A 19,689-nucleotide genomic window follows, 5' to 3' on the forward strand; every position below is an offset into this window, starting at 1 on the left:
TTATGACTTCTAACGGTCTCTTTGAGTAAAGTCAAGCTAGCCTATATAAAAGCAAGTGTTTATACTTCAAAGTACAAACATGCTTTACCAACATGGGAATGTCTATTATTAAATTAAAAGAACACTTTGACCTTTATGTTATTGAACTTTTGTAAATAGCCTAAGACCTTTCGGAATCCTCCCCTTTTGTACTTTCTAATATTATCATAGTTCAGTGGGATCGCTGAAGTGCTAGAGCTGTTTGTGGCGCCTCATGCTGTCCTGAGGTCACTGCCAGCTCCCGCACAGTGGTGGCATTCTACTCTCTGTCCCAGGTGATACGCCACATCGAGCAGCATGACCTGGGCTGTGGAGGTGGAGGAGGCAAGAACAATGCCGATGTCTTCCGCCTCGTGGGCCTCACCTTCATGACCAACGCCAACGTCAAAGCTGCCAGCACTGCAGGTAGCGCCCGGCCTCCGAACAGCCAACCCCTATCCCGACTCTGGGACGGGAAATCATTTCCACTCCCATCGCAGTCTGAACGGCACGCCACCAACTTCAAGATTCGAGACTGCCATGATGGGAGATCCCCGGCTGACTGCCCATGATCTCTCCGTCTGTCCGCTTCTCGAGCTCTTCGCCTGGGCCACAGCTTGTAGAGCAGAGGGTGGGACGATACTGTCGCAGACTACGAAGGGCGCAGGAGGAGGACGGAGTAGGTCTTCCTGTGCAAAGTAGAGTCTGTACAGAGAGTCAGCCATCCAACAGGAGCTCAGCAGAGGAGGAGCTAAATGGGAGACAGACTGTAGAATTTCTCAGAGGAGCTGGGAGAGGGGAGGTTTCGTGTTTCCTAAACTAAGGCACATTAACGCATTTCTGATCCAGCAGACGGGAAGTGAAACAGTCTTTCTGAGGCTGATCGTCTTCAAGTGCCTCACTCCAGGGGAAAATACATGCCGTAGATGAACTGGAGGGGTGTTTCCTGACCTAACAGTGCTCATTGTCCACCTGATGCGGTGTCTTTCTTCCAGATGAAACCTGCTCGGACATACTCAGGCCAAAGCGGTCTGTGGACCTAGTGACTGAAATTGAGAAGAAAGGTGAGTGGACGTCTCGTCCCCTCAAAACACAACTAAGACAGTCAAGAGCCAAGTATGTGACAAACTAGGGTGACAGAACATGACCATTTCTTGGTTTTGGTCCAGGTGTCAAAATTAGTTCAGCAAGATGTACTTGTATTTAAAAAAAAAACACTATATATTGGTTTTAAAAAGCCCTTTAAAGTCTCAAAGCAGTCGGCTTTGCTGCAAACTAAATTCTCACCTATTATTCATCTGTAGAGGTCTGGTTTATTTAGCTAAACCAGTTAACCAGTTTAATATTTATTTGGATTTCACACATTAGACCTCTCTATCCTTGAATGACCAGTTTGCAGCAACACTGTATTTATTTTATTCTTTAATATTCCGTATATGTTACAGCTGCACATACATCTCCGATTTTACATTTCAACCTGTATTTACTGATGTTAGCTGTTGAAGTCTTGTGAACTGTTTTTATTTTTTATTTTTTTAAATTTAACACAGTGTCTATGTTCAGATGCCCACAAAGTTGTAAAACTGGAGACTTTGCAAGTCTTTGCAAAACTCTTTAGCCAGTGGGGTAACCTAGTTAAAACTAAAAGATACAGTACACTTTGCATAACTACACACGGCGACATGCAGTTCGCGTGTATACCTACGAAAATAATATACCGTCACAGAGGTGAAACTAGAAGTTCAGGGGGACCACAACCCCGAACGGGATTTTCACAGTCCGCTGCAGATAACGCGGAACCGAACCTCTCCCCCACAGCCAACACATTCCGGGACCTGAGGGTTCGGAAGTGCTGTAAGGACGGCGCGGCCAGCTACCCCCTCACGGAGACCTGCGCCAGCCGCGCCCAGCGCATCAACGCCCCCATGCAGTGCAAGAGAGCCTTCACCGACTGCTGCGTGCTGGCCAACCAACTGCGCTCCGAGTCCATCCGCGTCTACACGCTGGCGCGCATGGGTGAGCCGCCCGGCCGTGCGCTCCGAAGCGCCAGCGTGGCCCGCAGAAGTCTGGGTTCCGGTGCGGTACCGGGGGTCGTTCTGGATTAACGCATTTCTGATCCGGCAGACGGGAAGTGAAGCAGTCTTTCTGGGGGGGGCAGTCTGAAAAACTGCAGTTCGTGTACAGACAGGTGCCACGCCGAGCAGAGCAAAGAGAGAGACGGACTCGGTGCACAGCCGCACAAATACTGTGACAGTTAACGGTGGGGGCGCATTGTGAAGACCGGGTGTCGAGCTTCTTCTAAGGCTGAAAATAAGCTGGAGCTGATTTCTGAACGCGCAGGGAAAGCATCGTCAGTACAAGGCGGAGGAGAGGCGCGATTCGCCTGGCGGGTTCGCTTGCGGTAACTCACCTGGCCGAGGAGAAGGAGCACCTGTCTGTGAGGACAGGGCTGTCCGAAACCGCCCCGGCTTGGCTGGAGGAGGGGCCAGAGAGCCGCTGCAAGGGCAAAGACATGAATTAATGATGCAGCTTCACCCTACTGCTAAAGTGTAATACTGAATTTTTAGAGATACAATTACAAATACAAACAGGTGCGGTGAAAATTTTCTCCTGTTAGCAAGGTACGGTTTGTGGATGGAAACTAGAGCTTTGTGGTTAAAAGCATCCACAGAGGTTGTTGTTCTGTAGCGACTTCACGGATGAAGGGGAGTCTGGATTGTGGAAAGTGCATCAGTCCCGGCAGTCAGCCCCCTCACTTTGCGATCTTTGATTTCAGAGCTGGATGATATTTTCGGAACTGCCAACCCACAGATCCGCAGCTATTTTCCTGAAAGCTGGCTCTGGGATGTCTATGCCATGCCTGAGAAGTAAGTATGTGGCACCCGGTGTCCCTCGAAACAGAGCAGAGCAGACCCGATCCCGGGTTCACACACACCGACAGTCATTTCCAGCCAATCTGAAGATGTTGCAGAGCAACGCGCTTCGCTGTAGCGGCTGGTGCGAGCCTGGGTCAGAGGAGCATCGTCAGTCATCTTCCAAACCGACTCACACTTGGAAGTTATTGACGGGAAGGGGGTCAAGAGAAAAGAGGGAGATTCCAAGATGCGGCTGCAGTTCCTTCAGTTCCTATTTGTGTTGCACAGGGGGGTTCGTGTGGAGCAGGGCAGCATGAACCAGTGCAGGAAGGACATGCCTGCTGCAGTGCTAAAACAGGCAGCGTTCTAGACTGCTGCACGGCAGGGCGGAGGCCGACACAAATTCCTTCTTACAGCTTTATTACACCGTAATTGCGTGGAATGTTTCCATTCTGAAACCTGACGTGGGCTCTGAAAGCCCTTCCAGGGGTTGGGATGGGAACCTTTTTTCCAGAAGCCTGGGCTTGTGTCAGGGTGGGAGTCTGGACCCTGGGAGTCTCCAGCGACTGTCCAGAAGGCTTTTCAACACAAGCCCAGACAGTCCAAACCCGGGACCGAGTCTCTGTTGACACGCAGTTCCATTTTTTAATTTTATACTAAATAGGTAAAACAAACACAGAGCATCAGAATTTGAGGCCTGACGGAGAAGGGGTTCTTTAAATGGGATGCTCTGCCCTTTAAATGCTGTGCCTCTCTCCCGCTCTATGGACTGCAAACACACATATTACGTATTAACCGACTTCATCTGGCGTCTTTTAGTAAGCAAGTGGTGTGCAATACGTAGTACTGCATGACCCTAGCCTTGCAGGAGTATGGTAACGACAAGCTTGTCCCACAGCTCTCGAGTGAAAACCCTGTCCGTCGACCTCCCAGACTCCCTCACCACCTGGAAGATGAAGATGGTGGGGATCTCCAACAAAGGTAATGTAGCAAGTCTTGAGCTCCATTTCTGCTCCCTCCTCCCACAACTCCCCCCTCTCACTAATATCTCTGAAGGGGGTATTTCTGAATTTGTATTTTCTGAACATGGCCAGGATTGTGTCCAGTATCCTCTGTGTACAGGTGCCTTCAATTCTCCACCCATGTCAGCCACTTTCATGCCACCCAGATGAGATTTACAACGTGCATTTCTGCTATATAAAGGTCATAGTGTCACACACTAATTTACACTAAATTAAATCCGACATTTCATCTGCCTAGTACAATATAGTGGTAAAATGAAGCCCGGTATTTACCCAAGTCACAGGTCAGGAGGACAGCACTCAGTGACCCTGCAGCATGATCACAGTCCTACCAGTCTGTAAGCGCCGTATCTGCCCTGGAGGAGAGAAGGCGATTTTAACAGTCAGTCACTTTTCCCAGACTGCTTTCTGCTCTCCCCCATTTCACAGGCATCTGCGTGTCTGACCCCCTGAAGGTGGAGGTCAACAAAGACGTCAGCCTCGATGTGCCCGTACCGTACAAAATGGTGCGCGGAGAGCAGATCGAGCTACGAGGGTCTGTGTACAACCAGAGGTTCTACAGCTCCAGGGTGAGCACTGATTGAGGGACGCTGCCGCACACTCTGCTGTTATCTCTCCTCCTCCTGCTGTTACTGTCCAAACAGCTCACATCTGAAATGTATCAAAGCTAAGGCTGCTGCTGGAAGAGCTGTTAGTGGGGCCAGCAGGGGGCGCTCTCACCCTGCGGTCTGTGTGAGTCCTAATGCCCCAGTATAGTGACAGGGACACTGTACTGTAAAAAGGCGCCGTCCTTCAGATGAGATGTAAAACCGAGGTCCTGACTCTCTGTGGTCATTAAAAATCCCAGAGCGTTTCTCGAAAAGAGTAGGGGTGTTACCCCAGTGTCCTGGCCAAATTTCCCCCTGGTCTTTACCCATCATGGCCTCCTAATAATCCCCATCTCTGAGCTGGCTTCATCACTCTTGTCTCCTCTCCACTGAGAGCTGGTGTGTGGGGAGCGGACTGGTGCATCATCCAGGTGGGGTTGCACACCGGTGGGGGTGGAGGGGATCCCCATTAAAGCGCTTTGAGTGGAGTGTCCTCCATTCAAGAAAAGCACTATACAAGTGCAAGGATTTATTATTACAAATATATTTTTTTAAATATGCCAGCATTATCTTAAGGCTTAAAATGTGATGATTGGCTTTAAACTTGGTCTGCTGTAAGATTGTAATACTGGTTACATCATCGGAGATGTTAAAATTAATATTCTTTCTGTTCTGCAGCTACATTAAGTCTGTAGAAATCTGCTAAAAACAAAGATTCACCCCAATCACTCCTTCCTCCCTCCCTGGGGCAGTTCTGCGTGACCCTGGAGGTCGGCCAGGGCGTGTGCTTGTTTAAGGGGTCCAGGAAAGCTGACGGGACGCAGGTCACCCCTTGCCAGAGAGCGCCCCTGGAGGGGCAGTCGGTGCACTCGGTCTCCTTCACCCTGCTGCCCCTGCAGGCGGGACTGCACACGCTCACCTTCACCCTGGACTCCCCCCTCGGCCGGGACGTCCTGGTCAAGACTCTCCGAGTGGTGGTGAGTCTGCCCTGGGCACCAGGCCCGCCTGGGTACCAGCTTTGTCCCATCAGCAGGCTGGGGAGCAGGCACACACCCACTGTCTGAGAGCTGCCTTCTCAAAAACAGAGGCCCTGGTGAAGAGATGGGTAGCAGACTAACACCAAGCTCCAAGAGGAGCACACCCAAACACACCATGGTCTGGTCGCTTGGCCTGATGCAGAAGAACCATGCCTATACTGCAGGTGCCTACAGTAGGTGCTTAGGAAAGATCAGGCTCGTCCACTGATTTCTGGACAGTTCTGCTTAGTAACAGGGCAAACTGAATCAGCAGTGGTCCATACTGTACGTACAACAGTGTACACTCAGCCATTTAGGTTCTAGTTCCTGGTGGAAGGGAGAGTTGAAGAACACAGGAAACAGGCCGAGCAGGTCAGGTGTACAGGTTCCCCAGTATGGGTACAAGGTGTAAGAGCTGATCACGCTCCAGACTGGGATTTGAGGCATGCTAATTTAGGTGCATGACACACCTCAGTTCTTCCTTTCGGCCCTTCTGCTATGTCCATGTTTATTCTATACTTTATCTACACCTGGACTATGTAGATCTGTGTTATTTAGGTGACGAGACAGAAGGAAAGGCTGGTTTTGTATGTACCTGCCATGGATACCACTTTGAAGTTCCAATCAGGGTGCACGGTTTTAATCAGAGTGTCTTCGGGAAGTTAGCACCAGTCTGGAATGCACAATTGGAACAGACCTATGTTAAAGATGAATCACATCTTGAGCAATAACTGGTACACCCCCGTACTCTGTGACCACTGCTTTATGAACCCCGGAGTGATAACTCAATAGCAGAGCTCCCTGGATTGTGGGTGATGTAATATACTTACTTTTCTGCTGCTGATCACATTTCCTGTTGATTGCAGCCTGAAGGCATCATGACGGAGAGCAGCTCTGGATATACTCTGGATCCACAGGGCATCTATGGTGAGTCTTGAGAGTTGATCATTCCAAAACATTCCAAACACAGGACAAGCAGGGCATTAAAAGCACCAAGGAAAATGTAGCAATGAAGCAATAGTGCTTCCTGTATCCATGACATTTTCTTAAAGTATCGCAAATGTTACTTGGGAGCAAAGATTTTTGTCAGTGGGACATTTTTCTCCTGTGCTTTTTTGTGTACACCAGGGTGAATTCATATGTCTCATTAACAGGCACTACAGCTTGTAAAGACAGAGTTAAGCTTGTTTGTTTGTTGATCATGTTTTAACTGCGCAGAATGAAAAGCAAAGCTCACTTTCATCCAGGATGCGGTGCGGTTTCAGGTGGTCGTTCTAGTGCAGTCCGGCCCGGCGGCTGTAGCAGAAGTGGAGGAGGCTGCGGTCTGTCTGGCTTCTCCACTTGGACAGAAAGCTCATTTCCACATCCCGGTTCTCTTCCAGGGTTGCTGAAAAGGAGACTGGAATTCAGACACAGGATTCCTTCTAACCTCGTCCCAGGGTCTACACCCCAGCGCACACTCGGTGTCAGCGGTAATGTCCGATCCCCACCCTTCCTGCCTCCTTGTCCCAGCCTGCCCTCTCTCTGCATGGACACAGACTGCTTAGATACACGACTTTGCTCTACTTTTTACATTCCCTGTTTTCTTCGTGCAGAAGCACAATTCTCTTTCTACTGAAAGCTGAGACATTTGGCTTTGATCTAACCATTAATCCAGATCTGTTTTGCATAATGTAACGGGGGTGGGATTGGACGTGTTAAGACGACCTCACTTGCTGCTCGTTACCGAGACCAGAGGGAGCAGGGAACATGGGGAACAGTGTCGACAGCTGAGCCGAGGAGCAACGGCAAACACAGTCCAGGGTGGAAATCCAAAACGAACGAGGGTGGGACCCGGGGAGACCCTGCAGCCAGGCACCGGGGATGTCCAGGGAATGAGTCGAGGCTCAGGCTGAGATCAAAGCCAGGGGCCAAGCAGGGAGACTCTTAGTTAATGAAGCCGAGGGCTGATCCAGGAGCACGGTCAGGAGACAAAGCAGGGGTCAGGGGACGAACAGAACCAAGCACAGACGAAGCTGGAGGGGCTCTGTGTGCGAGCTCAGTGGCAGACCCCTGAGCGCGGTCAGGTCCGAGTATTCATTCTGAGCAGCAGCCGGAGGGGCGTGTTCTCCAGGTGATTGCTGGTGATGCCACAACACAGGTAGCTCCCCTCATAGCTGTGATCGTTGAATGGCGCGGATTAGCTACGACAGCACCTGGCGATGTCCGCTCGAGTAAAATCGATTTCGATTTGCCTCGAGCGGCTGTGATCCAGGCTCGTGGACATTTTCATCTCTGCGCGTTAAGCATCGCCAGTCTTCTCGCCCAAACTGAGGCGGACTAATCACAGTGGTCGGACCTGTTATATTAGTAGACGACACTACTTTGAAAGGGTGGATTGGCGAAGCTCACCGCATGTGCGCAGTAAATCGTTCCTCCGGATTGTATCAGTGAAATGTGTGCAGCCCTGTGCCCATCTCCCCTTCAGTCTCTCTCGCCCCCTGACCTTCTCTCTCGCCCCACACAGGTGAGCTGCTGGGGGCGGTGTTATCCATCGTCCTGAACCCCTCCGGCCTGAAGCAGCTGACCAGCCTGCCCAGCGGCTCGGCGGAGGTGGAGCTGATGGGCATCGTGCCCGTCTACTACGTGTTTCACTACCTGGAGAAGACGAACCAGTGGGATATACTGGGCCCGGACTCGCTGAGCAGACGCCTCGAGCTGAAGAAGAGGCTTAAGGAAGGTCGGTCACCGTCTCTTGGAAAATCTGGCCTGGGAATCTAGAAATCTCTCATTTCCTGCTGGAGCCCAATGATCCCTTTATTGTATTGACTTTACATATTACTGTGTATTGTGAAAAGAAACACTTGATGAAGGCATCTGCTGAGCAAATACTACTACTACTAAATGCAATATGTGTCAGTGACATTAACCATATAAAATAGGTATAATTTAATTTATTACAGATATCACAACAGTTTAGTTTAACTACACATCAATGTTACAGTTGCCATTAATCAATATGACCATGCATGTGACACTTGCAGGATGCTAGAGATCAGCTAATAAGATAATGTTACGTCCTGCAGGGGTGACCAGCATTCTGTCGTTCCGCAAGAAGAATGAGTTTGGCTACAGCATGTGGAAGGACAGGGAGGCGAGCACATGGTAAGTGTGTCCCACAGTCACGTCGGGCCCTGAAGCAGGTGAAGGACTGGATTTAATCTTTTGTATAACGTAACTCTAACCAGAGCACTGCTGACAAGCAGCCTACAAAAACCGGCTTATATCCAGCATGTTTTTGTGACATTTGATTCAAATAAAAACGCAAACAGCTGACAGGGACAAACTGTCAAATCAACAAGCTGTGTGTCCTGTGATAAAATACGAAGAGCTGACAGATGAAGTGAGAAATCCCTGTAAGGGACTGTAAGGAACAGACAGGTGGTGAACGTTCACCCTCCACCGCAGGATGAGGGAACGTGTCAGTTGAGCCAGCAGGAGGAACTGGCTGCTAAGATCCAGTTTTGAAATAAAGGCCTAAAGAGCGCTTCACCTCTATAGCCTGGACTCCCTTCCCAGTCACCTGTCCACCTTGAGTGACCGGGACGTGTCCTGTGGGCAGCTGGTCTTTCTCTCAGTTCCCTGTATCGCTACTCCAGTGTGGGACTGGTTTACCGCCCCCTGTCCCCTGCTGTCGTTCTCAGGCTGACAGCCCTGGTTGTCAAGACTCTGGGACAAGTCAGCAACTACCTGGAAATTGACCACACGTCTCTCTGCAACTCCATCTTCTGGCTGAAGGAGCAATGTCAGAACCAGGATGGCTCCTTCAAGGAACTGTCCACCTACAGACCCAACAAGCTCATGGTAAGGAGCCATCAGGGCAGGGTGCCGAATTGTCAGAGCGCCCTCTTTATCGTGTGCAAGTGCTTTTGTGAGTTGGCAACATTTGGCTACAGAGACTGGAATTTTTTTAAATGTATTTAGGAACATAAGAGCATAAGAAAGATACTGAAAGATGATCATTTCACCCTGCTTATTGAGCTGTTAGCAGCGTATTGATCCTGGTGTGTTATTATTAATACTACTAGAAATAACTGCTTCCTTCACACCAGGGCCTATGTCCCAGAAGCTAGATAGATAGATAATACTTTATTAATCCTGTAGGGAAATTGATGGAAGGGTCAGCTAACTGACCCACATGAATATGGGGAAAACAAACTCCACACGCACAGCACCCTGGATCCATAATTGAACCCAGGGCCCGGTGCTTCTCACCGTTATTATTCGTGACCTGAATAATAATAGTAATAATAATTAATAATGTTTGTGTCAATAACATTTCCCATATAAAACGGGTAGGATAGCACACCCGTGAAATTTCACTAAACATCATTATTACAGTTGCCATTAATCAATACACAGACTGTGTCTGTGTACATGGAAGATAGCGATGTGGCTTAGTCAGGATAAAAGATACTAAATATCCCATCTCTTGATCCAGGGCTTCCCAAATTAGGGTCTGGGACCCCTGGAGAAACTCAGCGACACTCCCAGGATGCTACAGATAAGCTGGCATACATTTCACCCTGGGATGATGTTTCTTAATAATCTAATAGTCTTCCACTCATTAAAAGAAATGCCTTGATTACATTATTTGAAGAGGAAGGAAACAGAGACCCGCTCACTAAGTGAATCTTATCTGTGCTCCTTCGGAATTGGCGCTAATGATATTCTACTTAAAAGGGGTTGAACATTGCAGACATTTCTGTTGAATTTATTTCTCGCCTTTCGTGTCTCTTGTACAGGGAGCTGGCTCAGATGTGGCGGAGCAGATTCTGTACCTGACTGCTTTCACTGTCATTGGAATTAAAAACGCCATAGAAGTCTGCCCCCTTCAGGTGAGAGAGAGAAAGGCCCCATTCTGTGGGGAATTCTAGCGAGGAGAGAAACAGGCAGAGGTCAGGTAGACCAGTTAAAAGAGTCCGGTTTTCTCCACGTGACTAAAGCAAAAGGCAAGGTTTAGTATAGATAAGCTGTGGCGATAATACGGCACAATTCTTTTTTTCCCTGACATGGCTCTAGGTAAAAGGGGTTTATTGACATGGGTGTTGTTCTTGTTTTTAGGAGTTTAAGGATGTCCTTACAAAGGCCACAGAGTACTTGTCGGGAAAGCTCCAACAACTGAAGAGTGTCTACACAAAGGCTATTGTTGCATACGCCCTGGCACTAAATGACAAAAGCAGTGCTTCTGCGCGGACGCTCTACACTTCCCTGGAATCGGACGCCTACATCGTTGGTAATGTGTACAAGGATTGCTTTACCTAGGGTCACTCCACCCTCTACTTCCTAGATTAGAACCCTCCCAAAGCAAAGCTATTGCAAGACAAATGGATCAGAGCTTCTAAAAATGTAATTTCCTATTAAGCATTTGAGCTGCGTCCAGAGCAGAGCTCCCCCCGGTGTCTGGGACACTGGTTCCCAGTCATACAGCGGGGCGGACTGGAGCAGCTGGGGCACAGCAGCTCACTCAAGGTACAACGGCCCCCTCAACACAGACTCGCCCCCTCCCAAAAGCTGGGTTCGTATCGGGCTGGAAGCGAAACCTTCTCACCGTCATGCGAACACAGAAAACCGAATCCTATGCCACTTGACAAGGAAGAAAAAAGCTTGAAGCCCCTGAGGCCTTCAGCAGGCTGATCTCAGGTGAAATCAGCCCTTCTGTTTGTCCTGGTGTGTCTGAAACAGGAGACCCCCCGGTGGTCCGGTTCTGGAAGGAGAAGGAGGACAGCCTGGACTCCTCTCTGCCCAACAGAGGGACGGCACGCAGTGTGGAGACAACCGCCTATGTCCTGCTGTCCACACTGCGGTACGGGAACATGCAGTACGCCAACCCTGTCATGCAGTGGCTGACTCAGGAGCAGCGCTTCGGAGGAGGATTCTATTCCACCCAGGTGAACACACTGCAGCCTGGAGCGCTAAAATACTGAACACACTGGAGCCACACTCCCTAATCTGACCTACTGAACACACTGCAGGCCCACTCCCTAATCTGACCTACTGAACACACTGCAGGAACACTCCCTAATCTGACCTACTGAACACAGTGGAGCCACACTCCCTAATCTGACCTATTGAACACACTGCAGGCCCACTCCCTAATCTGACCTACTGAACACATTGGAGCCACCCTCCCTAATCTGACCTACTGAACACACTGCAGGCCCACTCCCCAATCTGACCTACTGAACACATTGGAGCCACCCTCCCTAATCTGACCTACTGAGCACACTGCAGGCCCACTCCCTAATCTGACCTACTGAAAACACTGCAGCCAGCTCCCTAGCTCTGAGCTACTGAACACACTGCAGCCCCACTCCCTAACTGAGCTATTGAACACACAGCAGCCCACAATTCAGAGGCTGAGCTATTGAATACACTGCGCCCAGCTCTCTTAACTATGAGCAACTGAACACACAGCAGCTCAGAAGACTGAGTTAAATGACTTGCAGCTCAACACACCAAGCTCCTAAATACATTGCAGCTCAGCTTTGTAACTCTGAGAAACTGAACACACGGTAGACCAACTCTCTGAAGCCCAAAACACAAAGCTACTAAATGCACTGCAGCTTAGAACGTGACACTGAGTACCCACACAGTACCCCTGTGCTTGTATCTTCTTGCATGCTTCCAGTGCTGTGAACGTCTTTACACTTCCACAGTCTGATGCTGTCTGTGTCGGACCCAGAGCAATGTAACAGTTGCATCTTTCTTCCCATCTTTCCAGGACACCATCATCACTCTGGAGGCGCTGACCGAGTACAGTCAGCTGGCCAAACATGCTACCCTGGACATGAAAATCAGGACCTCCTACAGGACCCTGGGTGACCTTCAGATCATTACCCTCACCCAGACCAAGCCTGTGGTCAAGCCTATTGATGTATGTCCCTGTACAGTACATGCTCAGCAACTAACTGCATCGTCTTGTACACCTCCTTTTCACATAATGAAAATACAGCCAAATGTTATTTAGGAGACTTAAGTTTATAACTAAAAACTTTATGATTTGTCAGATATCACATTCTTGAGCAGATTCTTTTTTGTGTAGTGAATATCACTTGTACTGTATGCACTGCGGTACAAGCATTCCAGTGCACTTTCAAAATCTCAAACCTTTGAAGGCTATATTGTATAAACAGGGAGATTTTTTCATGCAATACAGTAACAACACATCTATATAATTGCTGAAAATATTCGGGTTTGCTACCTAAACTGTTTGATGCAAATTAAAATCCATGGTATACAGATTAGAAACTGGAGGTTTTGGCCAAAATGTTTATCTTTGCAGGCAAGGGTGTAAAGTAGGAAAACTGGCAATTCACCAAATAATTAGCTGACCTACAGTTGCTCATTAAGAGCTGTGTTGAATTGAAAACCTCCAGAAACTTCTGCTGGTGTTCCAGGACTTGAATCACACTACTGTGCTCCAGGTTGGAGACTGGAGAACAGAACTGTGACTAAAACATTGACACCTTATTCACTTACAAAATGAGATTCTAAATTTTAATTACAAAGCAAATCGCAACTTGCCTGCAGCCATCAGCTGTAGCTGTATTTTGCCAGAAACTGTAACCCCAGTTTCAGCTGAACTCATTTTATCATCCCAGTAATACAGTTTACTGAAGACATTACAATATTACTGAACAGTTTACTAAAATATTGTCTGTTACATGACCTGCAGGTACAAATGTTCAGTTGATCATCTTATCCAATAGATTCTGCACTTGTTGTGTGAGATCACTGAGTTCCAGAGCAGTTTATGACTTTGTCTGTCCTCCAGTGTGCTGTCTGACTGTGTTTCTGAAGAGATCGAACCTAAAGCCACTGTCTGTCTTCCTGTCGCAGGTGCCTGAGCCCGACGATGTGATTGTGCAGACGGGAAGCAGCTCGGGAGTCTCTGTCGTTAGCGTGAGTACACTCTCGCAGTACAGAGGCCGCATGCTGGAGCCCACAATATTCCTTTACTGCCCTTGCACTGTTTCTGGACATGGAGACTCCACTGTCTGGCATCTCACTGGCCAGTCCATGTCCATCTGAGGCTTGTACATTGTATGGCCATACACCTTAAAGAGCAAAGTCAACTTCCTTTGGGGCCACAAATGAAAATTTGAAGGTGCCCAGGACCAGAATCAGTTTGATGAGAACTGCAGAACTGTAAACAATCTTACTGTTAATAAATTGAAATTCTTAAAAATACTTTTAATAATTTCACAGTTTGCCTTTTTTAGTAAGACTTCCTCACCTTCGTGAAGATTCTAAAGTGCTTCATACTCTAATCTAACTTGAGGAAAAGACGATAATGGGGACAAAAGATTGCGAATTTCAAAGCAGATGGCTGTTTAAGAAGTGAAACATTCTGACAAATCAATTTATCACGTTTGTAAAAGCAAATTCATCACTTTTGATGTGGCCCTTACAGTACTTTGAAGGAAGATTCCTTACTGCCTTGCGGCAGCACAACTCTGTATAAAATCCCTTGTATACAACATTGCCCACTATCCCATATATACTGAGAGGCCTTTCATTCCAGATGAAGACTGTCTATTACAGCACAATAGACTCCCAGGACACCTGCTTATTTGACCTCAAGATTGAAGTTCTTCCAGCAGACACTAAGTCAACAGGTAGGAGAAACTTTGTCCTTTTTGGTTGGTATATAACTGTTTATATAGGGTATATAACTATAACATATACTATTACATAGGTAAATAAAACTGTTAACGTGTGTTTTATTTCATTACACCCTTTTCTGGTCTTATTTGACTTTCAAAGAACTTCTGTTGTTCATGAGAGCTACCCACACTGCACGGCCTTTTTACGTCTTGTTTCGCATGCAGATTTCATGAAGAGAGAACGTCGAATCGAAGCTTGTGCAAAGTGAGTAAAGTTCTCTCCTTCCAAGGGGCACAGGGGTGGCTCGTATGTTATGATCATCGGCAACTTAGCAGGTACCAAAAGAAAACAAGATTCGGTCTGATCTGCACCATCAGAGGGTAGCAGCTCTTGAAATACTTTAGTGACGCTTTTCTGTGAACACCAAGGAGTATTTTAATTCAGTCAGCTCTCCTACGTCTCTGCAAGTACCCCGTGTCAGCTAAATAAAAAAAATCTACAAAAACCACACCTGTTTCACACCTTTGACATACACAGACAAAGAAAAATCTACACAACATAGTGTATATCGCTAAAAACTGCCAACGATATTCTAACAATGTAACTTCACAAATGCACGAGAGAGAGCAGTTCTATTTATTACACCTATTTTGCACTGTTCCACTAAAGTAAAACGAGCAGTTGATTCTTCTGAACTGCTCTGCAAAGCAGTTCTTTGTTTGCTTTGCAAAGGCTTTCCGATGCCTTCAGATAAACTCTTACCATATATCAAAGATGTAATCTACATATGCCACAGAAACTTAAATCATGAAACAAGAAACAAGCCCCAAAAATAATAGCTTTTATTTTACATAGTGTCTTTAAAGCAGCATCTCAAAGCACTTTACAACGAGAATAAAACAGTCGTTGGAATGTTAAATTTCAAAGTAAGGACATGTAAGAAAGACGAGTAGTTAGAGATGCAGCAGACGTGAGAAAATGGAGCAGACACAGACACAAATTAAGTGAGGGATTAATAGTAAGAGAACCCCCTTCACTTATAGAATGTATCCGGATTTGGGGGATATACAGAAGTAAATTGTGTGGATCAACATGGTGATCTGCTTGTTAGCACTGCTTCCTGGTATGTTTGGGCTCCTGGGTTTGATACCTGCCTGCTTGGGGCACCTTCTGTACAGAGTTTACATGTTCACCTGGTGCTGCAGTTCCCTCCCGCTGCCTAACAAACACATGGCTACATCTGAAATGGTTCAGTTCCACACCGATAGGGAAGGGTGGCGGATGGGCTGTATTAAAACATGCAGATACTCACAGAACGCATGCTTCAGAGTTTGTAACCTTGGCGTGTCTTGAGAACCCGAGCGCTTGCAATTGTCAGAGCCGGTCCCTGTGTTGCTCGAGAACGAGGCGCATGTTGTAGGTCGAAGGCCGGAGGACGCAGCTGTGTGTATGCTCCTCAGGTACAAGCCTGTGCAGAATGAGGCGTACACCGAAGCCGCGCACACGGTTATGGAGATCCACCTGCCCACTGGTCTGCAGCCCGTACAGGAGGACCTGGAAACGGTAAGGAAACCCATTCTGCATTATAACCCCTCACATGCAATAGTTAATGTCTCAGAGCCCTGGCCTTCCTTTTCTGGAAACGTGCTAATTATTTCATAAACAGCTATTCTTTTTGCAGTGAGCTGCTGTTTAGTTCAATGCACTTCTCTTCCTTGTGAGAATGGAGAATGGGTGTATGAGTCACCATGAAGGCTCAAGAACAGTCTAAAGAACAGTAAAGACCTCAGGATGCTTTATGGGAACAGACCAGACTTACAAGGTTGGACCCTACAGTTCCCTCCGCTCACCATGTGAGTGAGTACAGGGCTCGGCTAAGGCGGTCTTGTTTTTCCACAGATGGCCAATGGGGTGGATTATGTCATCTCCCAGTATGACATCCTGGACGACAAGGTCATTATTCAAGTGGAATCTGTGAGTACCCCTCCTCTCTGTCGGCACTGGTGTGGTTTTTAACAAAGTCTCGGCTTGCAGCTCAACTGCAAACGCTTGCTACTGCTCCTTAAACACCCGACTGAAAATTCCCCGAGACCTGCGTCAAGGAAAGGAACTGGCGGCACAAAAATCCGGGGATGCTCGAGAGGCTTGTAATGGATTGGAATCTCACATTTTTATCGTAACCAAAACAGCAGGCTATCGGTAATGAAAAATAATAATTCGTTTCACATTGCACAGTGGATTTCTGGTGTCCTCTGTAGCTCTGGATTGAGCTCATTCTCTTTGCTATTCGCACGCCTATCAGTATGAGGTTCTAACAGAGACCCTCAGCACCTCAGAAGGTACAACATGGTGCATCAGCAGACAGGAAGCCTAAGACACTGGCTTACTAACCAGATAGCAGGTAGCTTACAGAAGCAGTGAAAATGCAGTGATATTCTTCATGGGCTACTTAGCAATATCATAAATCTATGATAATAAATATACTGACGCTTGGAATCTTGTTTATTGGTATTAATATCTGGCGCAGTTTCTTTGCTTTATCGCACGTGGAAGAGCAGCTTGAAACGGCCAAGAAACAGAAGCATGGCAGAAGTCAGGAAAGGGTTTGCTGAAGGAGCTGAAGGCAGGGTCTGCTGCCTCTGCATGTGTGGTCAGTTTCAGGACTCTTTCCTCCCTCACTGCACACAGAAATGAAGAGCTGTGTGAAGCTCTTCTTAATTCAATAGAGGACAGTAATAATAGAAACAGCTTCTAATTTGTGTAGAATTGATATCGGCTGCTGCCCAGTTTATTTTTAGCGCGTTTGTTCAGGTGTGCCCTGCAGCTTCCACAGTGCACTAAAGATTGTCAGCTGTGTCTACAGCTTCCACTTTTTAACAAACTGGAGGATTTGACTTGAGGATAATTATTTATCTTGAAGTTAGTAATTTCATCGGCTAAAAGGAAATGGCCACATTGTTCACGCAAAACATCTACCAAGTAGGCTCAGTTCTGCGAACAGGCTTGATGTTCTCGAGTGGCAGTGCAGTGCTGGGGTCTGTGTTAGTTTACAGTCTCATGGCTCTCCCCAGGTCCCGTCTGAGAATTACCTGTGTGTGGGGTTCAGGGTTCGAGAGCTCTTCCGCACAGGCATGACCAGCTCCTCCCTCTACAGAGTCTACGAGTACCACGACCCAGGTGAGCCTCCCCTCTTGTACTTCCTGCTGATGCCTCCTGTCGGTCCTGACATCTGATGGCCTGTACCAGCCCTGTTCTACACTCCTCTCGGTCTCACTGTACTCTGACAGACTGCATCATGTCCGTCGTTCCGTCCTGTGTCACTGTGGTCTGATGGACTGCAGCATTGCTATTGTACAGCCCTTATTCTCACTGTGCTCTGGTAGACTGTTGCAACTATCACCTCCACTGCTCTCAGTCTCGCTGTGATCTGAAGGACTGTACCAGCCCTACTCTATAATCCTCTCTGGCTCACTGTTATCCTATAGACTATACAAACTCTGTTCTCACTTTAGTCTAGTTGTGACGATCTCTGACAGACTGTACCTTCTCTATTCTACTCTCCACAGTTTCACTGTGTTCTACTGGACTGTACCACCTCTATCTCTTACGCAACTGAGCATCTCTGTTCTCTGATGGATGTACCACTGCTATTTAAACACCCACGAGTCTTGGTGTGCTCTGGTGGACTGTATGGGCTCTCTTCTGCTCTTTCTTTACTTCATGTTCTGCCATCAGCATGCTGCCATGTGTGCTTGTCTTGTTGCGTTTTTTTGAATTCCATCTCTCGGATGGAGAAATACTACCATACTACCAGCTTTTAGTTTAGAACTGAACTGATTTTATCCGAGAATGGATATGAACTGCTTTAATAACATCAAGACATGCTGAGTGTATAAGTGTGAAACGGGCGTATTTTTACTTGAATGTCCCTGCCCCCTGCCCTTGTGTTGTGTGAATAATGCGAGCAGGATGGTAAGGTGTTGGTTGCCCTGTGTCGTACAGACAGCCAGTGCTCCAGGCTCTACACACAGGCAGAAACCAGGCTGCTCAGGCTCTGTGAGGGACAGGAGTGCCAGTGTATGGCCGGTAAGTGCAGTCTGGCGAAGGAAATCAAAAGCACAGGAGCCAGCTTCTCACAGGTGTTAGCTGTCAATCGCTGTTCTCTCTGTCTTTGCAATCGATATTAAGTGGGTCACTCTTTCGCTTATACCATTGTTATAAGTATATAATAACAATCTTATTACATGTTATTAATTATATTATTAATTTTTATATAAAATTCTGACTTTTCAACAATAAAAACTTTTCTCCTTAACCTCTCTCTCATACAAGTAAAAGAAAGCATACAAACTTCCACAACATAGCAATTTTTTCCCTTCTTTTTGTGAATTAAACTGTTCTGTACTCATTTAGTACCAGCATAGCTCTGTTACTGACTAATCTCTCAATTCACAAATTAGCACACGAGACAAACGAATGTTTACTAACGAGAGGCTCATTTAGTTTTCGGTAGCTAACCGAGCCGACGATCCCATCCAGACATTTCTTCAAAGAAGTGGAATCGGGTTCAACAACAGGGCTGGGTAGCTTGTTCCACACTCCCACAACCCTTTGTGTAAAGAAGTCCTCCCCATCCACCCCCCGTCTCAGTTTTAAATGCACTTCTCTTTGAATCAAGTTTTGAATACACTCATCATACAGCTCCACAGCACAAACGGATTTTTATTTTCACATTTATGTTGTAGTTGAAATGTAAACATAATTTGCAACCTCTAATCTAACACGTCACCATTATGTGTGCCCTGTACCCCCTGCTAGCGGCGTGCAGTCAACTCAAACCACTTATGGACCTCACCATCAGTGCAGAAGACCGGAGGACAGCTGCCTGCCTGGATAACATTAAATATGGTAAGACATGTTTTCAGTAATGTTAACATTTAGAATTAAGTATGTTTATTCAAATATTTTTTTCATTAGGAAGAAATACATAGTAAATGTGTCACACAGCATAGCTTCTATGTTCAACACAGCATTTATTCTGTAGGTTACTCATAGAAATATATTTACACTCCATATAGAAGTCCTGGCATGCTGTAAATCATTTTAAAAATAAGCAAACTTTAAGCAACAAACAAGCAATGAATCTTATCTCACAATTATTTTGATAAGGACAACATTTTCTGCTACTCGACAAACAGTTTTGTGTAGTTTTAAAATAGTTGTTCTCCCTGTGTTTGTGTGGGTTTCCACCCACAGTCCATTCACAGACTGGTAGGTTAATTGACCTCTGGGAAAACTGGTCCTGGTGGAGTGTGTTTGTGTGCGTGGTCTGCAGTGGACTGGCGTCCCCTCCAGGGTGTGTCCTTCCTTGTGCCCATTGCTTGCTGGGACAGGCTCTGGCTCCCCTGTGACTCTGAATTGGATGAAGTGGTTAGAAAATGGATGGATGGATTAATTTACTGAATACCTTTACACGGCAATTAAAATCTTAATAGCTACATAAGATAAGATCACTTTATCAGCCCTATACAATGTCTTGCAT

General features: G+C 46.9%; 1 protein-coding gene and 1 long non-coding RNA gene across 2 annotated transcripts in view; one reads left to right on the forward strand and one right to left on the reverse strand.

Moving 5' to 3' along the window:
• The window catches only part of c5 (complement C5), a 37,206-nt gene that overhangs the window by 14,502 nt on the left and 3,015 nt on the right, over nt 1-19,689 (forward strand). Inside the window, exons 15-38 of the mRNA XM_088940276.1 lie at nt 315-444; nt 1,014-1,082; nt 1,837-2,034; nt 2,795-2,885; nt 3,772-3,854; nt 4,325-4,464; nt 5,235-5,459; nt 6,365-6,425; nt 6,881-6,970; nt 8,005-8,217; nt 8,564-8,642; nt 9,182-9,341; nt 10,283-10,375; nt 10,602-10,773; nt 11,223-11,428; nt 12,262-12,414; nt 13,380-13,442; nt 14,065-14,158; nt 14,372-14,411; nt 15,608-15,710; nt 16,047-16,121; nt 17,219-17,324; nt 18,150-18,233; nt 18,966-19,055. Coding sequence (XP_088796402.1) covers nt 315-444; nt 1,014-1,082; nt 1,837-2,034; nt 2,795-2,885; nt 3,772-3,854; nt 4,325-4,464; nt 5,235-5,459; nt 6,365-6,425; nt 6,881-6,970; nt 8,005-8,217; nt 8,564-8,642; nt 9,182-9,341; nt 10,283-10,375; nt 10,602-10,773; nt 11,223-11,428; nt 12,262-12,414; nt 13,380-13,442; nt 14,065-14,158; nt 14,372-14,411; nt 15,608-15,710; nt 16,047-16,121; nt 17,219-17,324; nt 18,150-18,233; nt 18,966-19,055 — 2,818 coding nt within the window. The remainder of the gene's footprint in view (nt 1-314; nt 445-1,013; nt 1,083-1,836; nt 2,035-2,794; nt 2,886-3,771; nt 3,855-4,324; nt 4,465-5,234; nt 5,460-6,364; nt 6,426-6,880; nt 6,971-8,004; nt 8,218-8,563; nt 8,643-9,181; nt 9,342-10,282; nt 10,376-10,601; nt 10,774-11,222; nt 11,429-12,261; nt 12,415-13,379; nt 13,443-14,064; nt 14,159-14,371; nt 14,412-15,607; nt 15,711-16,046; nt 16,122-17,218; nt 17,325-18,149; nt 18,234-18,965; nt 19,056-19,689) is intronic.
• On the reverse strand, nt 6,381-15,579 carry LOC148816031 (uncharacterized). Its single transcript, XR_016094744.1, has 3 exons — nt 15,460-15,579; nt 6,736-6,885; nt 6,381-6,431 (listed from the first exon to the last, which is right to left on the reverse strand). It is a non-coding gene; the product is annotated as an uncharacterized LOC148816031 (long non-coding RNA).

The sequence above is a fragment of the Atractosteus spatula genome, chromosome 23 (assembly GCF_055471065.1).
Source record: "Atractosteus spatula isolate fAtrSpa1 chromosome 23, fAtrSpa1.hap1, whole genome shotgun sequence".
Classification (NCBI taxonomy): Eukaryota; Metazoa; Chordata; class Actinopteri; order Semionotiformes; family Lepisosteidae; genus Atractosteus; species Atractosteus spatula.